We start from the raw sequence: 22,558 nt of genomic DNA, 5'->3' as shown, positions 1-22,558 counted from the left end.
CCCAGCCCGGCGGCCCACCCGCACCCCGGAGCCGCTACCACCGGGTGCTCCGCCCCGCCTCACCCAGCACGCGGAGCTCGGCGGCGGCCGTGGCGAAGTCGCGCGTGCGGGGCTTGTTAGCGCGGCAGACGTAGACGCCCGAGTGCCGGGGCTGCGCGCTGCTGATCAGTAAGTTGGTGCGGCCCAGGACGATGACATCCGTGGAGATGGGCTTCCCGTCTGAGGGAGAAGAGGAAGAGCGGTGGGCGGGGCACCTCCATCTCCTCCCTGCATCCGGGGGCCCCTTGACACTGCGCTAAGGGAGCACAGCAGTCCCTTATGTGAATTTCGGTCCCCCCCCTTGCTAGAGGAGTGGCCCTCTGTGAGCCCTAGTGTCTCTGTCCATAAAATGGGGGAAGACAGATAGCCCCTAGGGAAGGACTGCTGTGAGGGTGGAAAACATAAGGTTTGGGAGGAGGCCTGGCACAATGCCGGCACCTAACAGGTGCTCAGTACACTAGGCAGTTATTACCATTACCATTATTATTAAGCTCATTCCTCTCAAGAAGAACACACTCGTCCTGTATGGTGTCCCAATATTATGATGAAGATATCGCTGAAAATGTCTGACCAGAGCCAAAGATTTGAATATACACAAGACTTTTATGTTGACGTGAAATGAGAACCATTCTAAAAGCCTGTCTTTTAGGGGCACCTGGGTGGCTCAGTTGGTTAAGCTACCAACTCTTATTTTGGCTCAGGTCATGATGTCACAGGTTTCTGACTTCAAACCCCGTATCAGATGTGCTGACAGTGAGTCAGTGCAGAGCCTGCTTGGGATTCATTCTCTCTCTCTCTTTCTGCCCCCACTTCTCAAAGAAATAAATAAACTTTTAAAAAAAGAAAAGAAAAGAAGCCTGTGCTTTAGGAACATGAACAGAAAATCTGGAGAAGTGCAAATGGCCAAGAAATACAAAAAAGTGTTCAACTTTACATAATCAAAGAAATGCACATCAAAACACAGATGTTAATTTTCACCTATCAAATTAGAAAAGTTTAAAAAAGATTTCTAATATTTGTTTGTTTGTTTGTTTGTTTTTTGAGAGAGAGACAGAGAGTGCAAGCAGGGGAGGGACAGAGAGAGAGAGGGAGATACAGAATCCAAAGCAGGCTCCAGGCTCTGAGCTGTCAGCACAGAGCCTGACACAGTGCTCAAACTCAGAGTGCGAGATCATGACCTGAGCTGAAGTCAGATGCTTAACCTACTGAATTACCCAGGAGTCCCAAATTAGGAAAGTTTTTACAAAGGGTAAGCTGCAATGCCAGGGAAAGGGTAAATGTTGATGGGGGCTCCACTTTGACTTTGACCCAGAGATCCCATTTGTGGGCAGCTGTCCTGGGGAGATGTGAACGGGGCTGATCGCTGTAGTGTTAACTCTCATAGTGGGTAACTACAAAGGACTTAAAAATTCAACAGTAGGAACTGGCAAAATTGTAGTATGGCTTTATTCAAATGATGGAATATAGTAATTACAATTACTGTTTGAGGGGCACCTGGCTGCCTCAGTCAGTAGAGCATCTGACTCTTGGATCCCAGGGTCATGAGTTCAAGCCCCATGTTGAGCATGGAGCCTTAAAAAATAAAATAAAATTACTGTTTGAAAAAGTTTTACAGATGGAAAAATGCTTACAATATGCTGTTGACTGAAAGACTTAGAATTACTTCCAATTTTAGGAAAAAATGTACATGTGCGTAGAAGAAAATAAACTTGTATGTTAACAGTTTTAATCTCTCAAAGAGAAATGTCTTCTGTTTCTGCTTTTCCCTAGTTTTCTACAATGAACATGTACTTTTGTTATCAGAAGAAAACAAAACAAAACAAAAAGCCATGTCCCTTCCCTGACTTTGTGGATTAAGTGTCTAGGAAAGGAATGGTGTGGTGACCAGCGTCAGGAAGTAAGTCCGTTTCCACCCTTTCTCTTCCCAGTCTCTGTCCATGAGTGCTATTAGCTGACTTTCTATAAGGGAGCTCCCAGGACCATAGGTATCAGGATTCTCTGGGACAGCAATTTTCAATCCTCACTGTGCACTCGAATCACAGAATCTCAGGGGACTTTGTTAAGATGCAGAGGCCTAGGGCAAGCCCCAGACTCTGCACTTCTAACTAGGTGCAGGTGGGAGATCCAAAGACCACACTTTCAGTAGCAAGGACTAGGGCAGTTGTTAAACATTAAGATTCTTGGGTCACAACTGTCCAGGCACAAAGGGAGGAAGTCTGCAGTTTTAATAAGCTCCCTGGGTCATCCTGATGCAAGGTCAAGATTTGAGAAATACTGATATTTTAGAATTTTTGGGCAATACCACAGGCTTATCCCAGTAATAGTATGAGGGTCCTACTGGCCCCAGGATCTCAATACCTAAGTAACTATCACAAGTCCAGTGAGGTGTGTGCGTTGGGGAGGCCCAAAGATAACAGCACTGTTGCTTCTCATCAGCTTGGTGGGGGGAAATGTATACTTTTTATTTCTTATTTATTTATTTTTTAATATTTATTTATTTTTGGGAGAGCGTAAGTGGGGCAGTGAGAGAGAGACGGTGACAGAGGATCTGGAGCAGGCTCTGTGCTGACAGTCTGACAGCAGTAAGTCCGACATGGGACATGAACTCACGAACTGTGAGATCATGACCTGAGCTGAAGTTGGGGACGCTCAACCGACTGAGCCACCCAGGTGCCCCTGGGGGAGTGGATACATACTTGTTCAGTTTATTATTTTTCCTTAAACTCTATGTATTCATTACATACTCCTTCTTTCTTCCTTTCTCCCTCACTCCCTCCCTTCCTTCCTTTTCTTTCTTTTTAGAGAGAGCACACACTCTCAGGGGAGGGGCAGAAAGAGAGGGAGAGAGAAAATCTTAAGCAGGCTTCACACAACATGGGGCTCAATCTCACGACCATGAGATCATGACCTGAACTGAAATGAAGAGTCAGACACTTAACTGACTAAGCCACCTAGGCACCTCAATTATATACTTTTTTCAATGTGAGATACAAACTTATGTAAAGGAGCCAGTGTAGGGTAGTAGACTGAGTCAGGGAAGAAAGGTAAAGAGGGCAGGGTTTAAAGACTTACTTCTGCTATCAATTTGAGACAAGTCACTTCTCATTGACAATGGAAACAAAAATAATCCTTGTTTTTCTTCCATTCAGGACTGTAGGAAGTGGTACCAGAAAGACAACAGGCTCTAAAGTTTGGGTCTCGGCTCTCTGAGCCTCAGCTTCCCCATCTGTCCACTGGGAATAATAGCCTTCACCCCTATCCCCTTCAATGAGCTATTCCGGGCTCTGGCAGGAGAGTTGGTTGAGCGCTTGGCAGAGCGCAAGGTGATGTTCAGCCGGCATCCTCATTACCCTGAGAGCAACGCAGTCCCACCCGGCACTTATCACTTGCTGCCCGATACTGGCAAACCTCTCTGTATGGATGTGTGTTTTATCACCCTCCCCCAGACTATGATGAGTTCAGAGGACAGGGTCCCTGTCTGTCTCATCTGATTTTTTTATTCACTGTGCCCAGTGTAAAGCCAAGCACACACGGCAGCAGTCATGGACCGAGGCGCAGCTTTGCAGACCAGCAGTGGGGGCCTGGTTTCACTTGACTCCATGGCTATGCGGCACCCTTCTAGTTTCCACACATTCCCCTTCAGTACTGTGGAGACCACTCTAAATAGGTTCTCAGTAACGGTTTCATGAGCGGCAGAACCAGAGTCTTCATAAAGGAAATACACTACACAGACTGATGATTCAGTTTGTCCAGGTTTTCCCCAGCCCCATACTCAGCCCTGGAAGAGGAGTTGCCACAACACCAAAGGAAGGTAACTATGGAGTGGTTACCCTTATAGCTTCCCAACTTGAGGACACATGAGATGCCACACCCTCTTTTCCCATGCCCTTGAATCCTCTCCCTCCACTTACCCTGTCGGACCCAGGACACGAAAGGGGTGGGGTCAGCCGAGGCCACGCATTCCATCACCACGCTCTGGCCAGAAACCACCGTGGTGTTCTCGGGAGCTGCCACGATGACCACATCCTGCCCCCTGGCGGACGCCAGAGACCCTGGGGGAGAGGGCAGGCCAGCAAGCAGCCTCACTACTGGGTGTCTGTACAGGCAGTACCTCGCCTGATGCTCAGAATCACCTGTGAGGCAGGTGGGGCAGGGAATATAGCAGGGTTTCACCTGACAGATGGGGAAAGCAGCCGCATAGCTCCCCAGAGCTCTTTCTCTTGGCGCCAGGAGAGGAATAACCTGGCCTCGGGCATACCACCCCCATTCTTTCTTGCCAGACCGAACCCATCCTCCAGGCAGAGGACCATCAGGGTCATGGGAAGACTTGGAACCTGGAGCTGGAGTCAACAGTCATAGTTTCTGGTTCCAGCACTGCCATTAACGCACTGTGTGACCTTAGGCAAGTCCTTTCTTCAAAGGGCTTTGGGCTCCCCTGTGGGAAAGGTAAGAGTCTGAGTTTCCGCCGGTTGGACAGCTCACGGAGAATGGATCCTCTGCCGAGTTCTCACTGTGACCCTGGCCCCCTGTGTTGACATGGTGAATACCTGCTTTGTCCAACAGGTGGAGGCAGAGATACTGAGTGCAGGAGAGAGAGGGAACCAGACTCAGATGCTTACCAACTAAGCCACCAAAAGGCCAGAAGAGTAGAGGTGGGGAGGATTGGGGATGGGGGGATGGGAAGAGATGTGCAGAAGTGTAGGGTTCAGGGCAGATGCCATGGCAAAGGGAGGCAAGTGAGAGACCCTTGGGAGAGGCCTGAACTTAAGATCTGTTGCGCACCTGCTAGGTGGCCAGGCACTTTCCACTCTTATCTCAGCCATTCTCACAGCCTCCCTGAGCTAGACATTTGATAACAGCCCAAGGTCACACAGTTGTCAAGTAGAGGGGCCAGGATTCAAACCAGGTCTTTCCGACCCCAAAGCCTGTGCCCTTCCTACTGCGTCACCCTGGGACAGGAGTTTTTCAGAGAAATTGAGAAGGTAGGAGCACCAGACCACAGCAAGGGGCCAATCCCCTAATGCCCAGAGTCCTCAAGAGACACACAAGGGCAGGGACCAGGGCTTCAGGGCACTGACACCCCCTTCAGATGCCTCCCCTCCCCACCTCTGTGCCCAGCCCGGGATGTCCCACTCAACCCAAGGGAACACAGAGCCTCTGCAGGGAAAGAGCCCTGGACTCCAGCTCCAGTCCTGTCCCTGACTTGCGGGGTGGTGCTCCACACATGCCCAGTGGGACTGATACACTGTCACCTATGTGAAGGCAGAGCTTGGACCTCACGAGGTACCTCCCGGCTCTGAAGTGGCTGATGCCAGAAACCCCCAGCTTTCCCCACCCAGCCTGCCCCCTTACCTCTGCGGGCCACACTGAGTAGGGCCTCCTGGCTGAAGCGCTGGCGGACTGAGTTGGTGGCCACGCAGCGGTAGGAGCCTGTGTCACTCTCCTGAATGTCCAGGATCTGGAGGACCCCGTTGGGAAGAGTGATGAGCCTTGGGAAGGGGGAGAGGGCACCTATGAGGTGGGTAGGAGCTCTGCAGGGAGCTGTCCTGGGCTCACCTCCCTCTCCAGCCTGAACTACATCTCACTTTCAAGCCAGTCTTATTTTTAAAAATGCAAATTAAAGTTGTAAGAAACCATTTTCACCTTTAAGGTTGGCAAAGGTCACTCTGGGTGTTTACTAACACCCTATGTGGATGAGGGAATGAAGGGAAGACACTCATGTATCGATGGCCATGCCAGTGGATACACCTTCCTTCAAGGACAAGCTGATAAGATCTTAAAATCAACCCCACACTTGCCTTTTGACCCAGCAACGCCACTTCAAGGACTCTATCCCACAGATATTCTCATACATGTTCACAAAGACGTGTTTAAAGATACTCCCTCCAGCACTATTACTACGATGCCAGAAGACTGGAAACAATCCGAGTGTCCATCTGTAAGGTGGTAACTAGTTGAATCAGTTTGAGTATATTCATACAATGGAATGCTAGGCAGCTGTTAAAAAGGAAGCAGCTCAGCAGCTCAGAACACCTGGGCAGCTCAGTCAGTTAAGCATCTGACTTCAGCTCAGGTCATGACCTCACGGTTTGTGAGTTCAAGCCCCGTGACCAGCTCTCTACTGGCAGCTCTGAGCCTCCTCCGGATCCTCTGTTCCCCTCCCTCTCTCTGCCTTTCCCCTCCTGATTCTTTCTCTTTCAAAAATAAGTAAACGTTAAAAAAGAGAGAATACATTAAAAAAAAAAAAAGGAGGTTGCTCCATGTGTGCTGAAACAGGACAATCTCCAAACTGTCTGGTGCAGAACAGTGTGTGGGGAAACGCCCACTTATATGCTTGCACTGAAGGTCCTTGGTAATGGTGTTTTCTCTGGGGAGGGGCCCTGGGATCCTGGGAGCTGACTGTAGAAGACTTATGTTATATTACACCGCCTTCTATAGAGTGTCAATTTGTTTATCCCCTGCCTGGATTACCTCCTCCCTCCCCAGCAAAAATCCATTTTATTCATACAATGTCATCTGAGCCTCAAAACAATCAAGAGAAAGAGGGCATCGCAACCTCCATTTTCCTGGTGACAAAACTAAAGCTCAGAGGCAGCAGACTATTTTCTCAGGGTCTTACAGCTGGAGCACAGTTAAAACTTGAACCCAGGTCTTCTGCTGTCAAATCCCATGTTCTTCCCACCTTCCTCTCTCCCCAGCCATTAAATGGCTGAGAATAGCCGTGGAAGGGACAAGGTCCCCAGCAAGCCCCAGTCAATACATACATTACTTACAAGGGGTAAGATGGATAAAGGGGGTGTTCTCTGCCCTCTTGGTTAGAGGCTTATAAAGCCACTCAGGTTAGGAAGGCCTGGAGACCTTGCTTGAGAGATAGCACAGTCTGGCCAAGGCAGTGTCCATGGGCCTGGAGGGCTGGTAGGCAGAGTGGGCTCTGGCCCAAGGAGCCGGGGAGTGGGTCTTCCTGAATCCTCCCACTGTGATCCTTGCAGGATCAGCTCAAGGTTGAGAGTCTTAGTTTCTCCATAGAGCAAATGGTGCTGGTCCCCGGATGCGGGCTGGGCCAAGATTAGAGAGGGAGTGGGGCAACAGTGTGCTTGATGATGCTCCCTTGGCTTATGGGGAAAGGGGCTATGGAAAAATCTAAACACAGGAGAGGGGGACTGGCTCAAGGGTATTGGGAGAAAATTCTGGCCGCAGGCCTAGACCCCTACTATGGCCCAAAGACTTAGAGAAAAAACATAAACCTGCTTTATTCCCTCCCTCACCCCATGGGGGCAAACCCACCTCTGCCCCAGTACGTTACCCTCAGCTCCAGCAGCTGTCCATGTCAGTGCTGGGGCCAGCAGGAGAGAAGAGACATGGAGGCAAAGGGTGGTCGGAGGTAAAATCCTGGACCAGGAAAATTTGATGGGAAAGGACTAGCGGGGAAGGACGAGCAGAACCCATCTGGGAAACAAGACCTCCAACCCCATCCAGGTTTCCTCCACTTAATATACTCTGCCTCCAAGACTCCTCTCCTCCTTCACTCTAGCCAGCTGACCTTGCCTATAGGGTTCCTGCCAGACCAGCCCACATTTCCTACCCCCAAAGTTCCCTAGGCTTTCCACGGAAATTATGCTCCAGGTACCCAAGAGCTAATACCTCCTTTGACAAGTAACATTTCCTTAATTATGTATGGGAAGGAAGGAAGGGAGAGAAGGAGGGATACCTTTCCTCACATGTGGTGCTGTCACTGCAGCCAACAGAAGCTGGATGAAACCACTTTTAGTGTTCATCTAAAATCTTTTCTGTTTTGTTAAAATCCTTTTCTGTCCTTGGAAGGATATGCAAGATATTTTGGTTAGTGGGGGGAAAAAGTCACAAAACCGTGTTTATGAAGCAGTTCTATTTTTGGAAAACAGATAAATGATATGTTAGGATATGCTCAGAAAAAGTCAAGGATGGTAAAGCTTACATCATCCAGGGAGATTTTTCTCTGGCAGTGTGATTACTGGGAATTCTTATTCGTTGTGTTTTTTAGAAAATTTTCAGCAGGGGAGGGGGGGCGGGGGGCACTTGGGTAGCTCAGTTGGTTACACGTCCGTCCGACTTCAGCTCAGGTCATGATCTCAAGGTTCATGGGTTTGGGCTCCACATCGGGCTCTGTGCTGACAGCTCAGAGCCTGGAGTCTGCTTCAGATTCTGTGTCTCCCTCTCTCTCTGTCCCTTCCCTACTCATGCTCTTTCTTTCTCTAAAATAAATAAACATTTAAAAATTCAAAATAAAAATGTTGAATATTTATTAGTTTGAAAGTATTAAACTTTAAAAAATGTAAATTGGGAAAAGCACACGTCCTTGTACACTTTGTTCTAGAACTCCCTGCTCTAACGCAGAAGTTGCTGTGTCACAGTCGGGAGGACTGGCTCCAGCATATGTGACTTTACCATGTGATGTCATACGTCTGGGCCTCAGGTTTCTCATCTGAAAAATGGGTTAAATAATTTTGTCCTGCCTCCTTCACAACCCTGACCCAAATGTGTTATGAGCTCACATTAGAAATATTATCTATGAATCACAAATTCTAAACATATATTTACAATGACAGAAACTATACCCATACTTTAAAAGACTGGGAGGGAATAATCCCAATAGTAACAACTGTCTGTGTTCAGTTGGTGAGTGACTTTTTCCCATTAAATATGTTTTATTTCATTTTATTTTTTTGTTTATTTATTTATTTTGAGAGACAGAGAGAAAGAGAGAGACAGAGAGAGAAAGAGAAAGACAGAGAGACAGAAAATCAGTGAGGGAGGGGCAGGGAGAGAAGGAGACAGAGGATCCAAAGCAAGCTCTGCACTGAGAGCAGAGAGCCCAATGAGGGGTTAGAACTCACGAACTGTGAGATCATGATCTGTGTCGAAGTCAGACGCTTAACCGACTGAGCCACCCAGGCGCCCCTTTTTGTTTTATTCTTTCAAAATCAATTCAAATTTCAAATAAACAAAATAGCTACTTACAGAATGAAAAGCAACCTCTCTCCAAAAGGAAAGGGTCATTCTCTTTCCAAGCCTGAGCTTAAGTCTGCTGCCCCTACCTCCAAAAGGCCACGTGGAATCAGGGATTTAAAAATACAGTAGAGGGGCGCCTGGGTGGCTTAGTCGGTTAAGTGCCCGACTTTCGCTTAGGTCATGATCTCACGGTTCGTGGGTTCGAGCCCCACATCGGGCTCTGTGCTGACTGCCAGCCCAGAGCCTGGAGCCTGTTTCAGTCGGTGACTCCCTCTCTCTCTCACCCTCCCCTGCTCACGCTGTCTCTCTCTATCTCTCCTAGAAATAAATAAAAACATTAAAAAAAAAATAAAAAATAAAAATAAAAATACAGTAGAGGGGCGCCTGTCTGGCTTAGTCAGTAGAGCATGGGACTCTTGATCTCTGGGTCATGAGCTGGAGCCCCATGTTGGGTGTAGAGATTACTTAACAACAAGAACATAAAGAAATGACACAGCTGCTCTGAATTTCATAAGGGCCAAGGAGCCCCGACTCTGAGCCCTGCAGAGATCCACCTAGAGAAAAGGGACACTGGCCAAGGACCACTTGAGGTTGATAGGCACCCTGGGCACTGGGAGATGGGCAGGGCAGAAGACTGGGGTAGGGAGCCTGTGGAATTAAGGTCCATTAGTGCCATGTTTTTAAAAATTTATTTATTTATTTAAATGCTTATTTATTTTTGAGAGAGAGAGAGAGAGACAGAGTGTGAGCAGGGAAGGGGCAGTGAGAGAGAGACCCACACATACATACACACACACCGAATCTGAGGCAGGCTCCAGGCTCTGAGCTCTCAGCACAGAGCCCAACACAGGGCTCGAACTTGTGAACTGCGAGATCATGACTTGAGCTGAAATTGGATGCTTAACTGACAGAGCCACCCAGGCAGTGCCATGTTTTTTTAAGTGTGAGTGAGTGGTGAAGACAAAATGATTTCATGTGGATCCAGACACAGACACACATTTTTTATTCCAGTGGTTATGTATTTATTTTTATGGCTACCTTCTATTTATTTTGAGTGTTGCTGATTTTCCTTTTTACTGCAGGGAAATAACGCTCCTTTTCAATTCATGTTAAAGTTACAAAAGAGGGTTGATTTAAAGAACTGTATTAAGTACACGACTGAATAAATGGTGTAGGGATGGACAAAATTATAAGGGGAGGTTGGGATTTGGGAAACATTGCCCTCATTGACTACTGGTTCCCGTGGAAGGAAACTGATCCCCTATCATTAGAAATTATTGTAAGTACCAGGGAATTGCCTCAGGGTCTAGTTTTCACCATCAGTTCCAAACATATGCACATATACCTTGACAGAATGTGTTGCTTAACTGCACATGCGCACACCCTCCACCAAGGCATACGGTCTCCTTCACACCCTGGGCCGAGTTTATGAATAGCATATTTGTACATGTACTATATCTGGGCATGTGTAAAAATACATACCTTGGGCACAATCAAGTAGCTGTTTTAGACATTTCTTTATTCCCCCTACACAATGTGCTGGGACATGTGAGCCTGGCTTATTTATAGATGAGGATCACTTTTCAGAGAACTTGGGGGCAAACATTCCCAGGGCCCAAGAATTGGCAGCTCGATGCTCCTAGAAGAGGCCTGTGGCTTCACAGGATTGTGCCCAGACTAGATGCTGGGAGGGGAGGGAGCCCTACTATTTGCTGAGAAACTTTGGGAAAGTAACTTCTCTGCTCGGAGCCACAGTTGGACCACCCAACCTTTAAGCCCATCTGCAGCATGAACTGTTTCAGACCCTGCAGCTTCCCCACCCCAACCACCAAATCACAGGCGGCTAGCTTGTCATTCATGACAAGTCTCTGGGGCATCCCACACTCTGTGTACTAGCTCTGTCACCTGGCCCAAGTTAATTCCTTTTTTTAATTCTTTTTTTATTTTTGAGAGAGAGAGCCGCAAGCAGGGGAGGGGCAGAGAGAGAGAGGGAGACACAGAATCCAAAACAGGCTCCAGGCTCCGAGCTGTCAGCACAGAGCACAATGCAGGGCTCCAACTCACAAGCTGTGAGATCATGACCTGAGCTAAAGTTGGATGCTCAACTGACTGAGCCACCCAGGCACTCCTGGGCCAAATTACTTCTGTCTCTGATCATTAGGTCTCTGGTTTAACAATCCAAAAAATTGTATCTGCTGTAGCCATATGTATAGACCTGGGAGGATGTTCATGATGTGTTATATTAAAAAAAGTAAAAGTTGCACTATAATTCCTTTTTTGTTTTGGAAAGAAGGTGACTGAGCAAAAAATCCCAGTATAGGGGCGCCTGGCTGGCTCAGTCGGTAGAGCATGCAACTCTTGATCTTGGGGTGAGTTTGAGCCCATGTTGGGTGTAGAGTTTACTTAAAACAAACAAACAAAAAAAACATGGTCTGTACAGTATAATCCACATTTTAAAAGAGGGTATTTCTAAACATGTGGGGAGAAATTCCAGAGGACAGACAGCGAAACTAACAGAGGCTTTCTATGGATGGATGGTAACTGTTTCTTTTTCCCTTCTTTCTTTCTTCTTCTTCTTTACTTATTTTTTTGCTTATATGAACATGAAAAGTGCATCTTCTAGGAATATAAACTAAAAGTAAATAGAGGAAAATATGGAAAATAAGAAACATCTACCTTGAAGGATGATGGGAAGAATTAACAGAGAGAACACAGCTCTCTTTAAGTGGGGCCTGTTGTGCCTCGCGACACGGGGAGACATCTCTGCTCTCTCCTACCCTCTCTGGCCGCTGCCGGGAGCAGGCCCTCACTTGGTTCTTGCCCAGCAGCTCCCAGGAAGCACCGACCAAACATCAGCAAGGGGCCCACATTTTGGAAGCCACAGAAGTTAAAACATCAGCGCTAGAAAGGCTGGGTCAGCATTTCCAAGGTCACTCCCTAGCTCATTCATGGGATGTTAACGGGCTTGCTGCAAGAGGGGCAGATGAGGAAGTGCTTGGTTCTATGTGTTTAATGGACTTTCCATACGGGACTTTTCAGAGCCTTGTCCACTCCAAGAAGGGGATGTGTAGGTAGTCTCCCTGACCTTATTTTTTTTTTTTAATATTTTTTAAAAATATTTTTATTTATTTCTAGGAGAGAGAGAGACAGCGTGAGCAGGGGAGGGTCAGAGAGAGAGGGAGTCACAGATTGAAGCAGGCTCCAGGCTCTGAGCTGGCAGTCAGCACATAGCCCGACGCGGGGCTCGAACCCACGAACCGCGAGATCATGACCTAAGCGAAAGTCAGACGCTTAACCGACTAAGCCACCCAGGCGCCCCTCCCTGACCTTATTTGATCATGGGATACTTTCTTTCGAGAAGCACCTTTAGTAACTAGTGTTCTACAAAGAATGAGAATCTAATCCAACTCTTTCATTTTTTTTCTTTTAATTTATGGTCGGGGAGAATGAAGCCGAGTGAGGAGGGACTCTGAGGAGCAACAGGCTAAGCAATCACCCGAATCAGCAGCTGGACCTCCCGCCCTTCTTCCTCCCTCACAACTGTTGCAGGGTCATGCCCTGCGGCCTTTCTACCAGCATGGAAGTTTCTCCTCTTACACCTGTGCCCCTACCTAGATGTGGGCAAAAGTCAGAGAGCTGGGACAACTCAACACACTGCAGACAGACAGCTCCCAGGGCACAGGGACCAGGACACCAGTGTTTCTGAGCCCAAGGAGCCCCACCTCCAGCAGGAGAGAAGGAGAGAGCGAGCTGGTAACTACAGCTAGAGAGATGTAGTCGGAGGACTGCAGGGTGGCTGGGAAAGGCCGGGAGCCACATGTCCAAGGATGGAAGGGCCCATGGGGTGACAACCGTGTCGTGAGACCCACTCCCAGTCCACAGAAGCAAACGAGCCTCGCGCTCCCTGCTCGTGCTGCATGTACATCTGGGCCCAGCCAGGAGGCCACGGTAGGGACCAAGTCCTGGGACCAGCCTCTGCTTCTTTTTGGCTCTAGGAACTCTTCCCTGGGATTGTTTCACCTACCCTCTGCCTTTATAGGGACAGAGGAGGGTGAAACAGGAAGGACCTCTGTAGCCCCTTTATCAGGTGCTGCACCCCACTGGATGGAACTGAGAAAGAATGAGAGCTTTTGCATCCAGGGTAGCAGCTCCAGAAGAACCCTGCAGAGAGGAAAGCCTCCCAGCAGCCTCAGGGCTCTTAAGGGGGCTCTTAAAGAACAACAAATTTCCTGCCACGGACTCACCGTGTGGCCTTGGACAAAACTACTCCTCTCTGGCCCCAGTCTCCTCTTCGGTAAGGCTTGGACTAAATATGCTCTGAAGGACTCTATCACTACTCCACACCCAAGCTCCATGACTTAGTGGGTGGCATTCTTTGCATGGAGCAGAAACTCTGCCCACCTTCTCTCGGGGACCAAGTGTGAGCTGAGAGTTAAGCAGTGGTTGGCTCCTAGATCAGTTCAGGCGAATGGAGCCATGGTGGTTCTAAGAATCCCAGTTCCTGGGAGCATCCCAGAGCCCTCTCTGGCCCACCCACTGCCAGTGGGACCCACTACCCATTCCCCTATAAGGACACTTACCGAGGCTCCTCAGGCACTGGCACTTGGTCCTTCTCCCAAGTAATTACAGGTGCTGGCAGCCCTTCAATGTGGCATTCAAACCGGGCAGTCCCGTTCTCCTCCACCACCTGAGACTCCGGGTGCAGAGAGAAGCCTGCGAGTGCTGGGGGTGAGGACAGGGACGTGTGGGCAGGGACGGAGAGGAGCACAGGAAAGAGGGGGCACAGACAGTGAAGCACACACAGGCATGCACGTGCACACACACACAGAGACAGAGAAGCACGAGGTGACAGAAACACAAGCAGAGCAAATTCCAGCCAACAGAGACAGTTGAAGAGGCAGCCAGGGGATAAGAAGTGGTGATTACTGGTCAGATGCTGTGTCAGAATGAAGTGCAAAGCCCCCCCACCCCACCCTACCCCTGCCTAACATCACCATAATGGTCAGACTGCAGTAAGATGCACATTTCTTTCGGCCTAAAATGATTTCATGGTGATCTGTGCCTCTTGAGAACTGACCCCCGCCTGGGCTGGACAATGGGGTTTGACTCCAGGCACTCCACCTGCTCCAGTGCCCCTCCAGGAAGCCCTCCTGGAGGAGAACACAACTCTAGACTCTCAAACTCAAAGGGAAAGACAAAGATGGAAAGAGGCCAAAAGAGGAAGAGGAAGAAAAGGAGAGGGGGGAAAAAGGCAGCCACACCAGGAAGGGACCTACTGAAACAGAGGAAAGGGGAGTGAGCTCAAGAGACGGGCTCTTGTGCAAGGAGCTAATGGGCACCACAGTTCCAGCACCCCAGGCCTCCCGGGTCTCAGTTCAGCCCCCAATTGCAGGCACTTACTGGCGAGCTTGACCACCGCGGCCTGGCTGGCCACCGCTCCAAGGGGGCCATGGGCCAGGCAGGAATAGCTGCCCTCAATGAGCTCTGAGTCCCCAGGGGCCGCCTCCTCACTGCTATCAGGTGCTAGCGGCTGGGACAGCCACAGGGAGCCATTAGGTAGCAGGCGCAGGTGGTTGTGCTCAGGCAGGGCGCCTCCATCCTTGCTCCACGTGATGCTGGTGGGGGGTCCGGAAGCCCCCAGACTACAGTCCAGCACTGCAGCTTGCTCTGGGCCCAGGATCACTTGCAGTGGCCCTGGACCACAACTCAGCTCCACGGTCGTCTCTGAGGGCCACGGCAGCTCCCCTGCACAGAGAGGGCGAGCACCAGGCTGTTAGAGTGTGTCCCCCACTTCCCACAGTCTCCAGATCCTTAGTCACTCGCCCAGGGGCTGGGGCCACTCATGGAAGAAGAGGTCATACAGAGAGATGGAGAGACAGGGGCCAGATCCTTGGCTCCGCCCACCACCTGTGATCTTGGGCAATCCGACGCCTTTCTCTGTGCCCATCTTCCCTGGCTGCTCAATGTCTTCATCGGCCAAAAAACACAGTTCACAGCAACATTCTTCATAATAGGCAAAAAGGAGAAACAACCCAAATGCCCATCACCTGATGAGTGGCTAAATATATTCCTCAGCCATCAGAAGAAATGAAGTACTGATATCTGCTACCTGAATGAACCTAAAAACATTCTGCTAAGGGAAAGGGGCCAGTCACAAAATGCTACATATTATACAATCTCATTTCTAGGAAATGTCCGGAATAGGCATCCACAGAGACAGAAAGTAGATGAATGATTGCAGGGGGCTGGGGAGAAGGAATAATGAGGAACCATGGCAAAAGTATATAAGGTTTCTTTTTCTGGGTGATGAAAATGTTCTGGAATTAGCCAGTGGTGATGGTCGTGCAAACTTGTGAACGTCTTAAAGATCACTGACTTGTACACTTTAGATGGTGAATTCTGTGCTATGTGGATTGTATCTCAGTAAAAAAGTACACAGTAATCCCTTCCTCATAGGGCTGTTGGGAGCATTAAGTGAGACAAGGTGTGGGAAAGGAACACAGTGCCTGGCCTGGCACAGAACTGGCCCTTAGGAATGTCATCCCTCCCAGGGACCTTACAGATCATCTTGACCACTATCACCCAACCCACTTCTGTCCCAATGACAGGAGGGGCTGAGCACTTCTCCCTACAGCTCAGTTTCCCTAGGCCACACAGCAAGCCAGAGACCATCTCCAGGGGCCCTAGAAGAGCCTGTAGCTCCAACATGGCCCCTGCCACAGAGGGAGGTGTAGGGGGAAGATTAAGGAAGGAACTGTCATCCCAGGGTCAAGGCAAAAACACATAAAGGCCAATGTTTATCATCTTAACCAACATTTCAACAAGGCCCACTAACAGTTACTCATAGAAAAATTATTGTTTTTTCCAGTTGTGTTGACCAGAAGGTTGACCTGCTGCCTCCCTGACCCACACAAGCTCAATGGCCCGAGGTCCTTTCTCATCCTCAGGACTGATACTTTGCTTAAAGGCACAATGGCGCATCATATCTGAGAATGAACCAAGGACAAAGGTGAGTACAATGGCACACACTTTGTACAGAGCAGGTCTGGGCTGATAGCCACATGAGGGCATGCAGAAAGCCAGATGGCTTGGGAATCAGGCAACCTTCAAATTCTAGACCTGGCTCTCTCACAGTCTAGCTATGTGGCCTCGGGCCAATCACATCTTCCAGACTTTACTCAAATGTAGCAGGTGATATCTGAGATCCTAAGATTTTAGGATTGTTCAGTGAATAGTCATAAGTGGACAAACCTATTCCTGAACAAACATACGGAACATCATTTGGATGACCACACAGACTGGAGACACAACCTTCCACACCTGAATATACGTACCCCAGTTGCTGCCATACTTGTCACAAACTGGATATATAGATGTCCATACTTAGAGATAAGGAGGTCAGGGCAGAAGCCAGGGCTCTAACACTGAGGTGTGGAGGACGGACAGAACAATGGGGCCTGAACAGGGCCTCCGCCTTTTTTTTTTTTTAACGTTTATTCATTTTTTAAGAGTAAGAGACATAGTGTGATCAGGGGGAGGGGCAGAGAGAGAGGGAGACACAGAATCTGAAGCAGGCTCCAGGCTCTGAGCTGTCAGCACAGAGCCGGATGTGGGGCTTGAAAACTCATGGACCACGAGATTATGACCTGAGCCAAAGTCAGATGCTTAACTGACTGAGCCACCCAGGCACCCCAGGCCTTTGCCTTTCTTAATCCATCAGAAAGGCTCTGCTGGCACCTCCAACTGCGCCACCAGGCTCAGCATCGCCAGTGGGTGCAGGGAGAAGGCAGCCCTTGTCCTCACCCAGTTTCCATTCTGACCAGGGAAAACACACTGGCCTTCACATCACTTCGGGCTCTTTGCTGTGGTGGAAGGAGCATTTGACCCTGGGGCAGAAGATGTAGTTTCTGGTCTTGCTGCCCCCACCTACCAGCTGCGTGACAAGCCAGTTAACCTCTCTGGGCCTTAGTTTCCACATCTGTAAAATGAAGCCAATATGACCAAGCCTGTGAGGAGTAAACAAGATGATGAGTGTCGGCACATCAATCAAGGAATGGGAGTTCATTCTTTAAAGGCACTTTAGAAACTGTACAAATGTTTGGGTTTGTTTTTTTTTTTTTTTAATGAAAGATGTTGCTTCAAAAAAAAAAACCTGTACAAATGTTAATTACCGTTCTTAACAGCCAGGCCCTACCACCTCTGAAGCCCTGGATTCTATGATTCAAACATAGGGTAGGGGGGAAGACAAGCCCGGGCTCTCAGCCCAGTGGCTTCCAATTGCCCGGTTCCAGGCGCTGAGCAGTCAGTTTGAGTTTCAAGGGAGAAAAGCCCCACATGACACGAATCCCTGAGCCCTGCGGCAGCCTCCCCGCCCCCCAAAGCACGTCCGGGGCCTGGAAAATCCCCTGCCGCGCTGAACAAACAATGTGAACAGTTGGGGCCGGAGCAGCTGCTGGGTATGTCAGCAGCCTGGGCTCTGGCGGGCAGGACGGCAGCCAGAGAGGCCGGTGGCTGGCTGGGGAGCCCAGAGGAGGCTCCGATTCCCTTTCTGAATATTCATGGATCAGCAGATGTCTGGCTTCGCCACCTCTGAGGAGCCAAGCACCCAGCAAGGTAGTACAGGGAAACCAACGGGGATGTAGATGTGGAGGAAAGCAGCCCACCCTGGTCCAGGTTGGTGGAAATGTCTTTGAAGCTTGGGGTTTCTCATTTTATAAGTGGGGAAGCTGAGGCCCAGAAAGGTGGACCGAGGGAGGTGTCTCATCTCCCTGGGCCACTGTCTAGGGAAATGTCCTTTGACCTTTGGGAGAGGAATCCAGCACTGAAAAGACAGTAGCCCTTGAATATGAGGGTTCTCTCTGCCTCAGTGCCCAACCCAACTTCTGTGCCCAGGACACGCATCCCAAAAGGTTCAGCTCAGATGACAGCCATCCGTGAGGCTGGCTCTGCCTCCTCTGACAAGTTTTATGTGTTTCATATCACACAGCCCTTTGCAGGTCCTGTACCCATCCTTCCTCTTGCCTAGAGGGACAATGGGGTTTTGGAGAGGGGGACAAGCCTTGGTCTGGAGTCAAGGTCCTGGGTCATTTGTTATATGACCTTGGGCCCACTACTTTGTCTCCTTTCGGCCTCAGTTTCCCCCACCTGAAAAGGAAGAGTCTTCACTTTTCTCATGTTCACCGAAATTTTCCCAGGAGCAGAGGAGAGTGTACTCAGGAGGCTTGCTGACTGCCCCAAATGTTTTTTGATTTTTAAACCTGTGGCACATTTTGCATTCTGCTCCATTACATAGCAATGCTTCTTTTAACATAAACTTGGTTCCTACACCACCAAATCTTTTCATAAAAGTGATGCTCTGAGGAGTGGACGTTGTTTGTCCGGTGACTTCATGGCCACCCCTTTCCTGCCACCCCCAGCCACTGCCATGGCTGACCCCCAAAGCCCTTCCCACGAGCCTTTCTCAGCTGTCCCTCTCAGGACTGGGGCAGACACTGAGGACGCTTGCTGCCCACAGCTTTCTGCCTCAATGGGAGCTCCTATGCCACAATTCCTTCTCCTCAGCTTCCTTGGGGAGACCCTGCCAGAGTCACAGAACTCCTATGCTTGGGAACCCTGAGGCCATCTCTCAATCTCCTTTTTCTAACAAGTTATTTTACCCACTTACAGGATAAATTCGATTTTATGAGGCCAGTTAGAACCCAGACAGAAGAGATTCGCTGCTGAGTCCCAGGGCCAGCTCAGTGCTGTTTCGTGGGGTTAGTGGGGGCCTGGTATGAGCCAGGGTCCCATTTCCCAGTGAGTTCTGAGGAAAGGGGCCAGTGTGGGGGGGAGGGAAACCAAACCTAGATGTCTCCTCCATGAAGCCAAGAACTTGCCACAAACATCAATGCCTTGTCACTTCTGAATTTCGGGGCCCAAAGATTTACAACTTGTGTTCGGCGTAGGGCCAGTTCTCCGTGACGCCATTATGTCTTTTCCCAGAAGACCCAAGCCAGTGTCTTCCAGAAACTTCCCTCCCCAACCTCCCCCCCCACCACACACACACCTTGGTGGCCTCCCTTACTACAGACACTAAACCCCTCCCACCAACAGCTGGAAGGAGAGCCTGGGACATAAGGAAGGGCGCACAGTTCCCTACATCTGTGGTCCTGAGAGGCTCGGCCTCAGTGGACCTGACAGTAAAGCAGTAGCCAGCTCCTGCCTGCATCTCATTTCCAGGGACCAGATCAAACCACTGTCAGCTCTCTGGAAGCGCACTGCTATTCCATATGTTGTTGCTGCTGCCCCCCTCCTTACAATCGCTATACCATCCCGGGTTCTGATTTTGTTGCCTCTCTTTTTCTACCCCATAGGAATCTGAGCACCTTGGTCATTACAGTTATCACTCTAGATTGCTTACTTTTTTTTCCTCCCCACCTAGGCAACAAGCTCAGAACCATGTCCTCAACACCGTTCTAGATCCCTGGTACCTGAAAGAGTGGCCGGTACATACTCGTGCTCAATAAATATTCCTTGAACAGGCAAGGGGACATGTGGAGACACAGCCCCACCAAGCTTTTCCAAGCTTCGCTTTCCTTATTTGTACAAATTATAGGAACTCCCTTAAAGGCTGGACATGACGTGAATAACATATGTGGAAACTGCCTATGTAGACACCTAAAATGCTTGAAAAGCACAGAGACAGAAAAGCAAACTCACACTGAAAGAAACCCAGTACTTAAACATTACAACCAGTGGGGAGCTCACTACCTCACCGGTTCTCCTGCTGTATGGCTCATATGATTAAAAATATTTCTCCTGTGCCCGCCTTTCTCTCCCTGTATGCTCTGATCACTTGCAGGAACTCTGTCCTCCAAACTATGTGACAGACTAGTAAGCCTCTTATTGAACCATCCAGAAGTCTTGGCTCTGCATCAGCTTACATGTTCAGGTCTGCACCTGAAAGAGAGGTTACTGAGCCTCTGCTTCCCTGCCCTCAATGACCCCAAAGCCCCTCAACTCCAGAGGAGACCTCAGCCTCAGCAGTGAGGTAGCTAACAGCCCAGCTAGCCCAGGAGACCAGGATTCTATTTCTCGGCATATCAGGGCCAGAACACCAGCTCTTTGGTTTTCCTTCCAACCCCAGCTCCCATCACCCACCCCCCCACAACCAGGCTAGGGTTGGCGTCCTCCCACATCAGAGCTGCCCTTACTCTTCCCCTCTCCCCATGCCCCAGGGGGCTAGAAGCCCCCAAGCCCACCTGGCAATGACATCTGTTCTGCATCTGGAATTCTGCGTCAAGTCCGGTTGCTGTACCTCAGAAACAGTGGAGGCTGAACCGGAGGTAGTGGGTAGGGATGAATGGAGAAGGGTGAATTCCAGAGCCCAGACTCAGACACACCAAGGGAGGGAGGTCAAGCCCAAAGTGGGTAACTTCTCATGTGAGGGGGAGGGGTGAAGAGAAACTGAACTTGGGTGTGTGTGTACCAAATCCAGGGAAAACGTGGCTCCAAGAGCCTGGAGGCTGGTTCTAGCCCCAGCTCAGTCCCTATCCATGCACTTTGGAGAGTCACTCAGCTTTCTCATCTGGAAAATGGGATCATGCTAAAGTTATTTCTAAGTTCCCTTCAGTGCTGCCATTCGATGACACTCTAATTGTGAGATAGTTAAACTTGAAAGAGGTACCTTTAAGAGAAAAGAAAGGAACTGCTGTTTTACACATAATGTGTGATGAATTGGGCTATGAAAGTTCGTAAAGGATCAATGAAGGTTTGGAGAACTTCTGGAGAAAACTCACTATTAAGGGAAACTTGTTTGACCTGGTTCCTATCCTCGATATGGGGTCAGAGAGGGCCACCCCAACGGAAAGGAGGTGGGCCTCTGAGTTTCCGGGCTGAGAAAGAGATGGGGGGCGGTGTTTCCAGGTACAGAAAAAGCAGCTCTCATGCTCTTGGAGCCTTCTTATTACTGACCTCTGGCATCTGCAGCCCCGAAATTCTGAATGGGTGGAAGGGAAAGCCCCCACTTCTTGCCCTCAGCATTCTGTCTCACCACTAGAAGTCTCCCCAGTTCCCAATCTCTGGCTGGAGCCGTGTTGGGGACACCAGCCCCTTCGCTCTACCATGTTGAGGTTGCTGAAGCACCTATTATTTTTCACTTCCCTCTACCTCACGCCCTGCAAACTCAATCTATTTTCAGATCCTACTAATTCTACTTTCTAAATATCTCTAGAACCCAGCTACCCTGGCCACACCGCCTGTTGCGGCCATCCTCCCTTCTGGATTACTACGACAGCCTCCCAAAAAGATGGGGCTTCCTGCATCCAGTCCCGCCCAACCGATTCTCCACACTGGCTGCAGGAGCTGATGCAAAGCTCATCTTAAAACCTGCCAAGGGCTCACGCAGGCTCTCAGGCCAGAAACCTTGGTGGGGCTTATAAAGTCCTTCAGGAGCTGGGCCAAGCCCCCACCTTCAGCCTTCTCTCTTGACCCTCTGAGCTCCCCCCCTTCCCATCCTTCTCCAACCTGTTCCATTCTCACCCCTGTGCTCTACTCTCCTGCCAGTGTTAGCTTCACTCAGTGTTCTAAATGAAGTCACCTCTGAGCACCTACATGCACATCTGGAAAACTATGCCCATCATCACTCTCTACAGGGCTAACTGATCCTCTGCATCGAGCTCCATTATTCTTCACTTCCTGGAGGAAGCCTTTCCTGACCCTTCCAGACTACCTGTCAGTCTCCCTCTACCAGACAGCAAGCTCTGCACCGGGGACCAGGTCTGCCTCTTTATTTCCTATATTCTAAGCACCAAGCACATGCTAGTCATGAAAGGTGCTCGGTAAATATCTGTTGAATGAATGAATGAATGAATGACCTTGGTCCAGATCAGGGTGGCTTGTCAGAACTCTACAGGAGTGTCCCCAGGCCTGTTAAACTTTGCACACTCAAAGGGTTTGGGACTGAGGGCCAGTAGCCTCGTGGCTTTAGCCATGCACAGGGCTGCCAAGGGAGCCCCAGCTCGGGCCCTGCCCCAGCCTTGTGAACTCAAGAGCAGGGAGAAGCCAGGTCTCCCAGGCAAACTGAGCCCCTTGTAAGAGGCCCCACAGATCTACCATAATGATCCATAATGATCGAGCAAAGTTCCCAGCCCTCATTCCGCTTTGCTGGGTGACCCAAAGCCCGTTCCTGGAGTTCTTGGAAGAGCGTGAGAGAGTAGGTACAACTCTTCCTTAATCCCCTGGGCTCCCGGAGGACGGAGGCCTCTCCCGCACTTCCCCGCCCCCTTCACCTGACAATCCCGGGTCCCGAGCCAGGGCTGGAGAGGGGCGTGTCTTTGTGCGGAGAGAAGGGGTCCGAGCCTTTCCGGGCACTTTCCCACCCGCTGTTTGGGTTTCCTGGAGATGGGCCCGGGGCCGGCCAGACCGAGGCTCCTCCGCGGTCCCTGCCTCCCTCCGCTGTCCCAGCCTCCCTCCCACGTGGCCTGGCTGAGTCTCTCTGGAAAGCCGCAGCAGCTGGAGAGAAATCCCCCTCCCCACCCCCACCTCCAAGTCC

At 49.8% G+C, this 22,558-nt stretch overlaps 1 protein-coding gene across 1 annotated transcript in view; it reads right to left on the bottom strand.

Annotated features, from left to right (window-relative positions):
* IGDCC4 (immunoglobulin superfamily DCC subclass member 4) overlaps positions 1–14,974 on the bottom strand; it is a 31,405-nt gene extending 16,431 nt beyond the window's left edge. Inside the window, exons 1-6 of the mRNA XM_077781179.1 lie at positions 14,932–14,974; positions 14,428–14,772; positions 13,608–13,749; positions 5,392–5,528; positions 3,951–4,091; positions 64–219 (exon numbers count right to left, since the gene is read on the bottom strand). Coding sequence (XP_077637305.1) covers positions 64–219; positions 3,951–4,091; positions 5,392–5,528; positions 13,608–13,749; positions 14,428–14,772; positions 14,932–14,974 — 964 coding nt within the window. The remainder of the gene's footprint in view (positions 1–63; positions 220–3,950; positions 4,092–5,391; positions 5,529–13,607; positions 13,750–14,427; positions 14,773–14,931) is intronic.
* Positions 14,975–22,558: the final 7,584 nt, after the last annotated feature.

Source organism: Crocuta crocuta, unplaced genomic scaffold, assembly GCF_008692635.1.
Source record: "Crocuta crocuta isolate KB4526 unplaced genomic scaffold, BGI_CrCroc_1.0 scaffold130, whole genome shotgun sequence".
In the NCBI taxonomy this organism is placed as follows: domain Eukaryota; kingdom Metazoa; phylum Chordata; class Mammalia; order Carnivora; family Hyaenidae; genus Crocuta; species Crocuta crocuta.
Note: the sequence above shows the minus strand (reverse complement) of the source record. Positions and strands in the feature narration are given on the sequence as shown.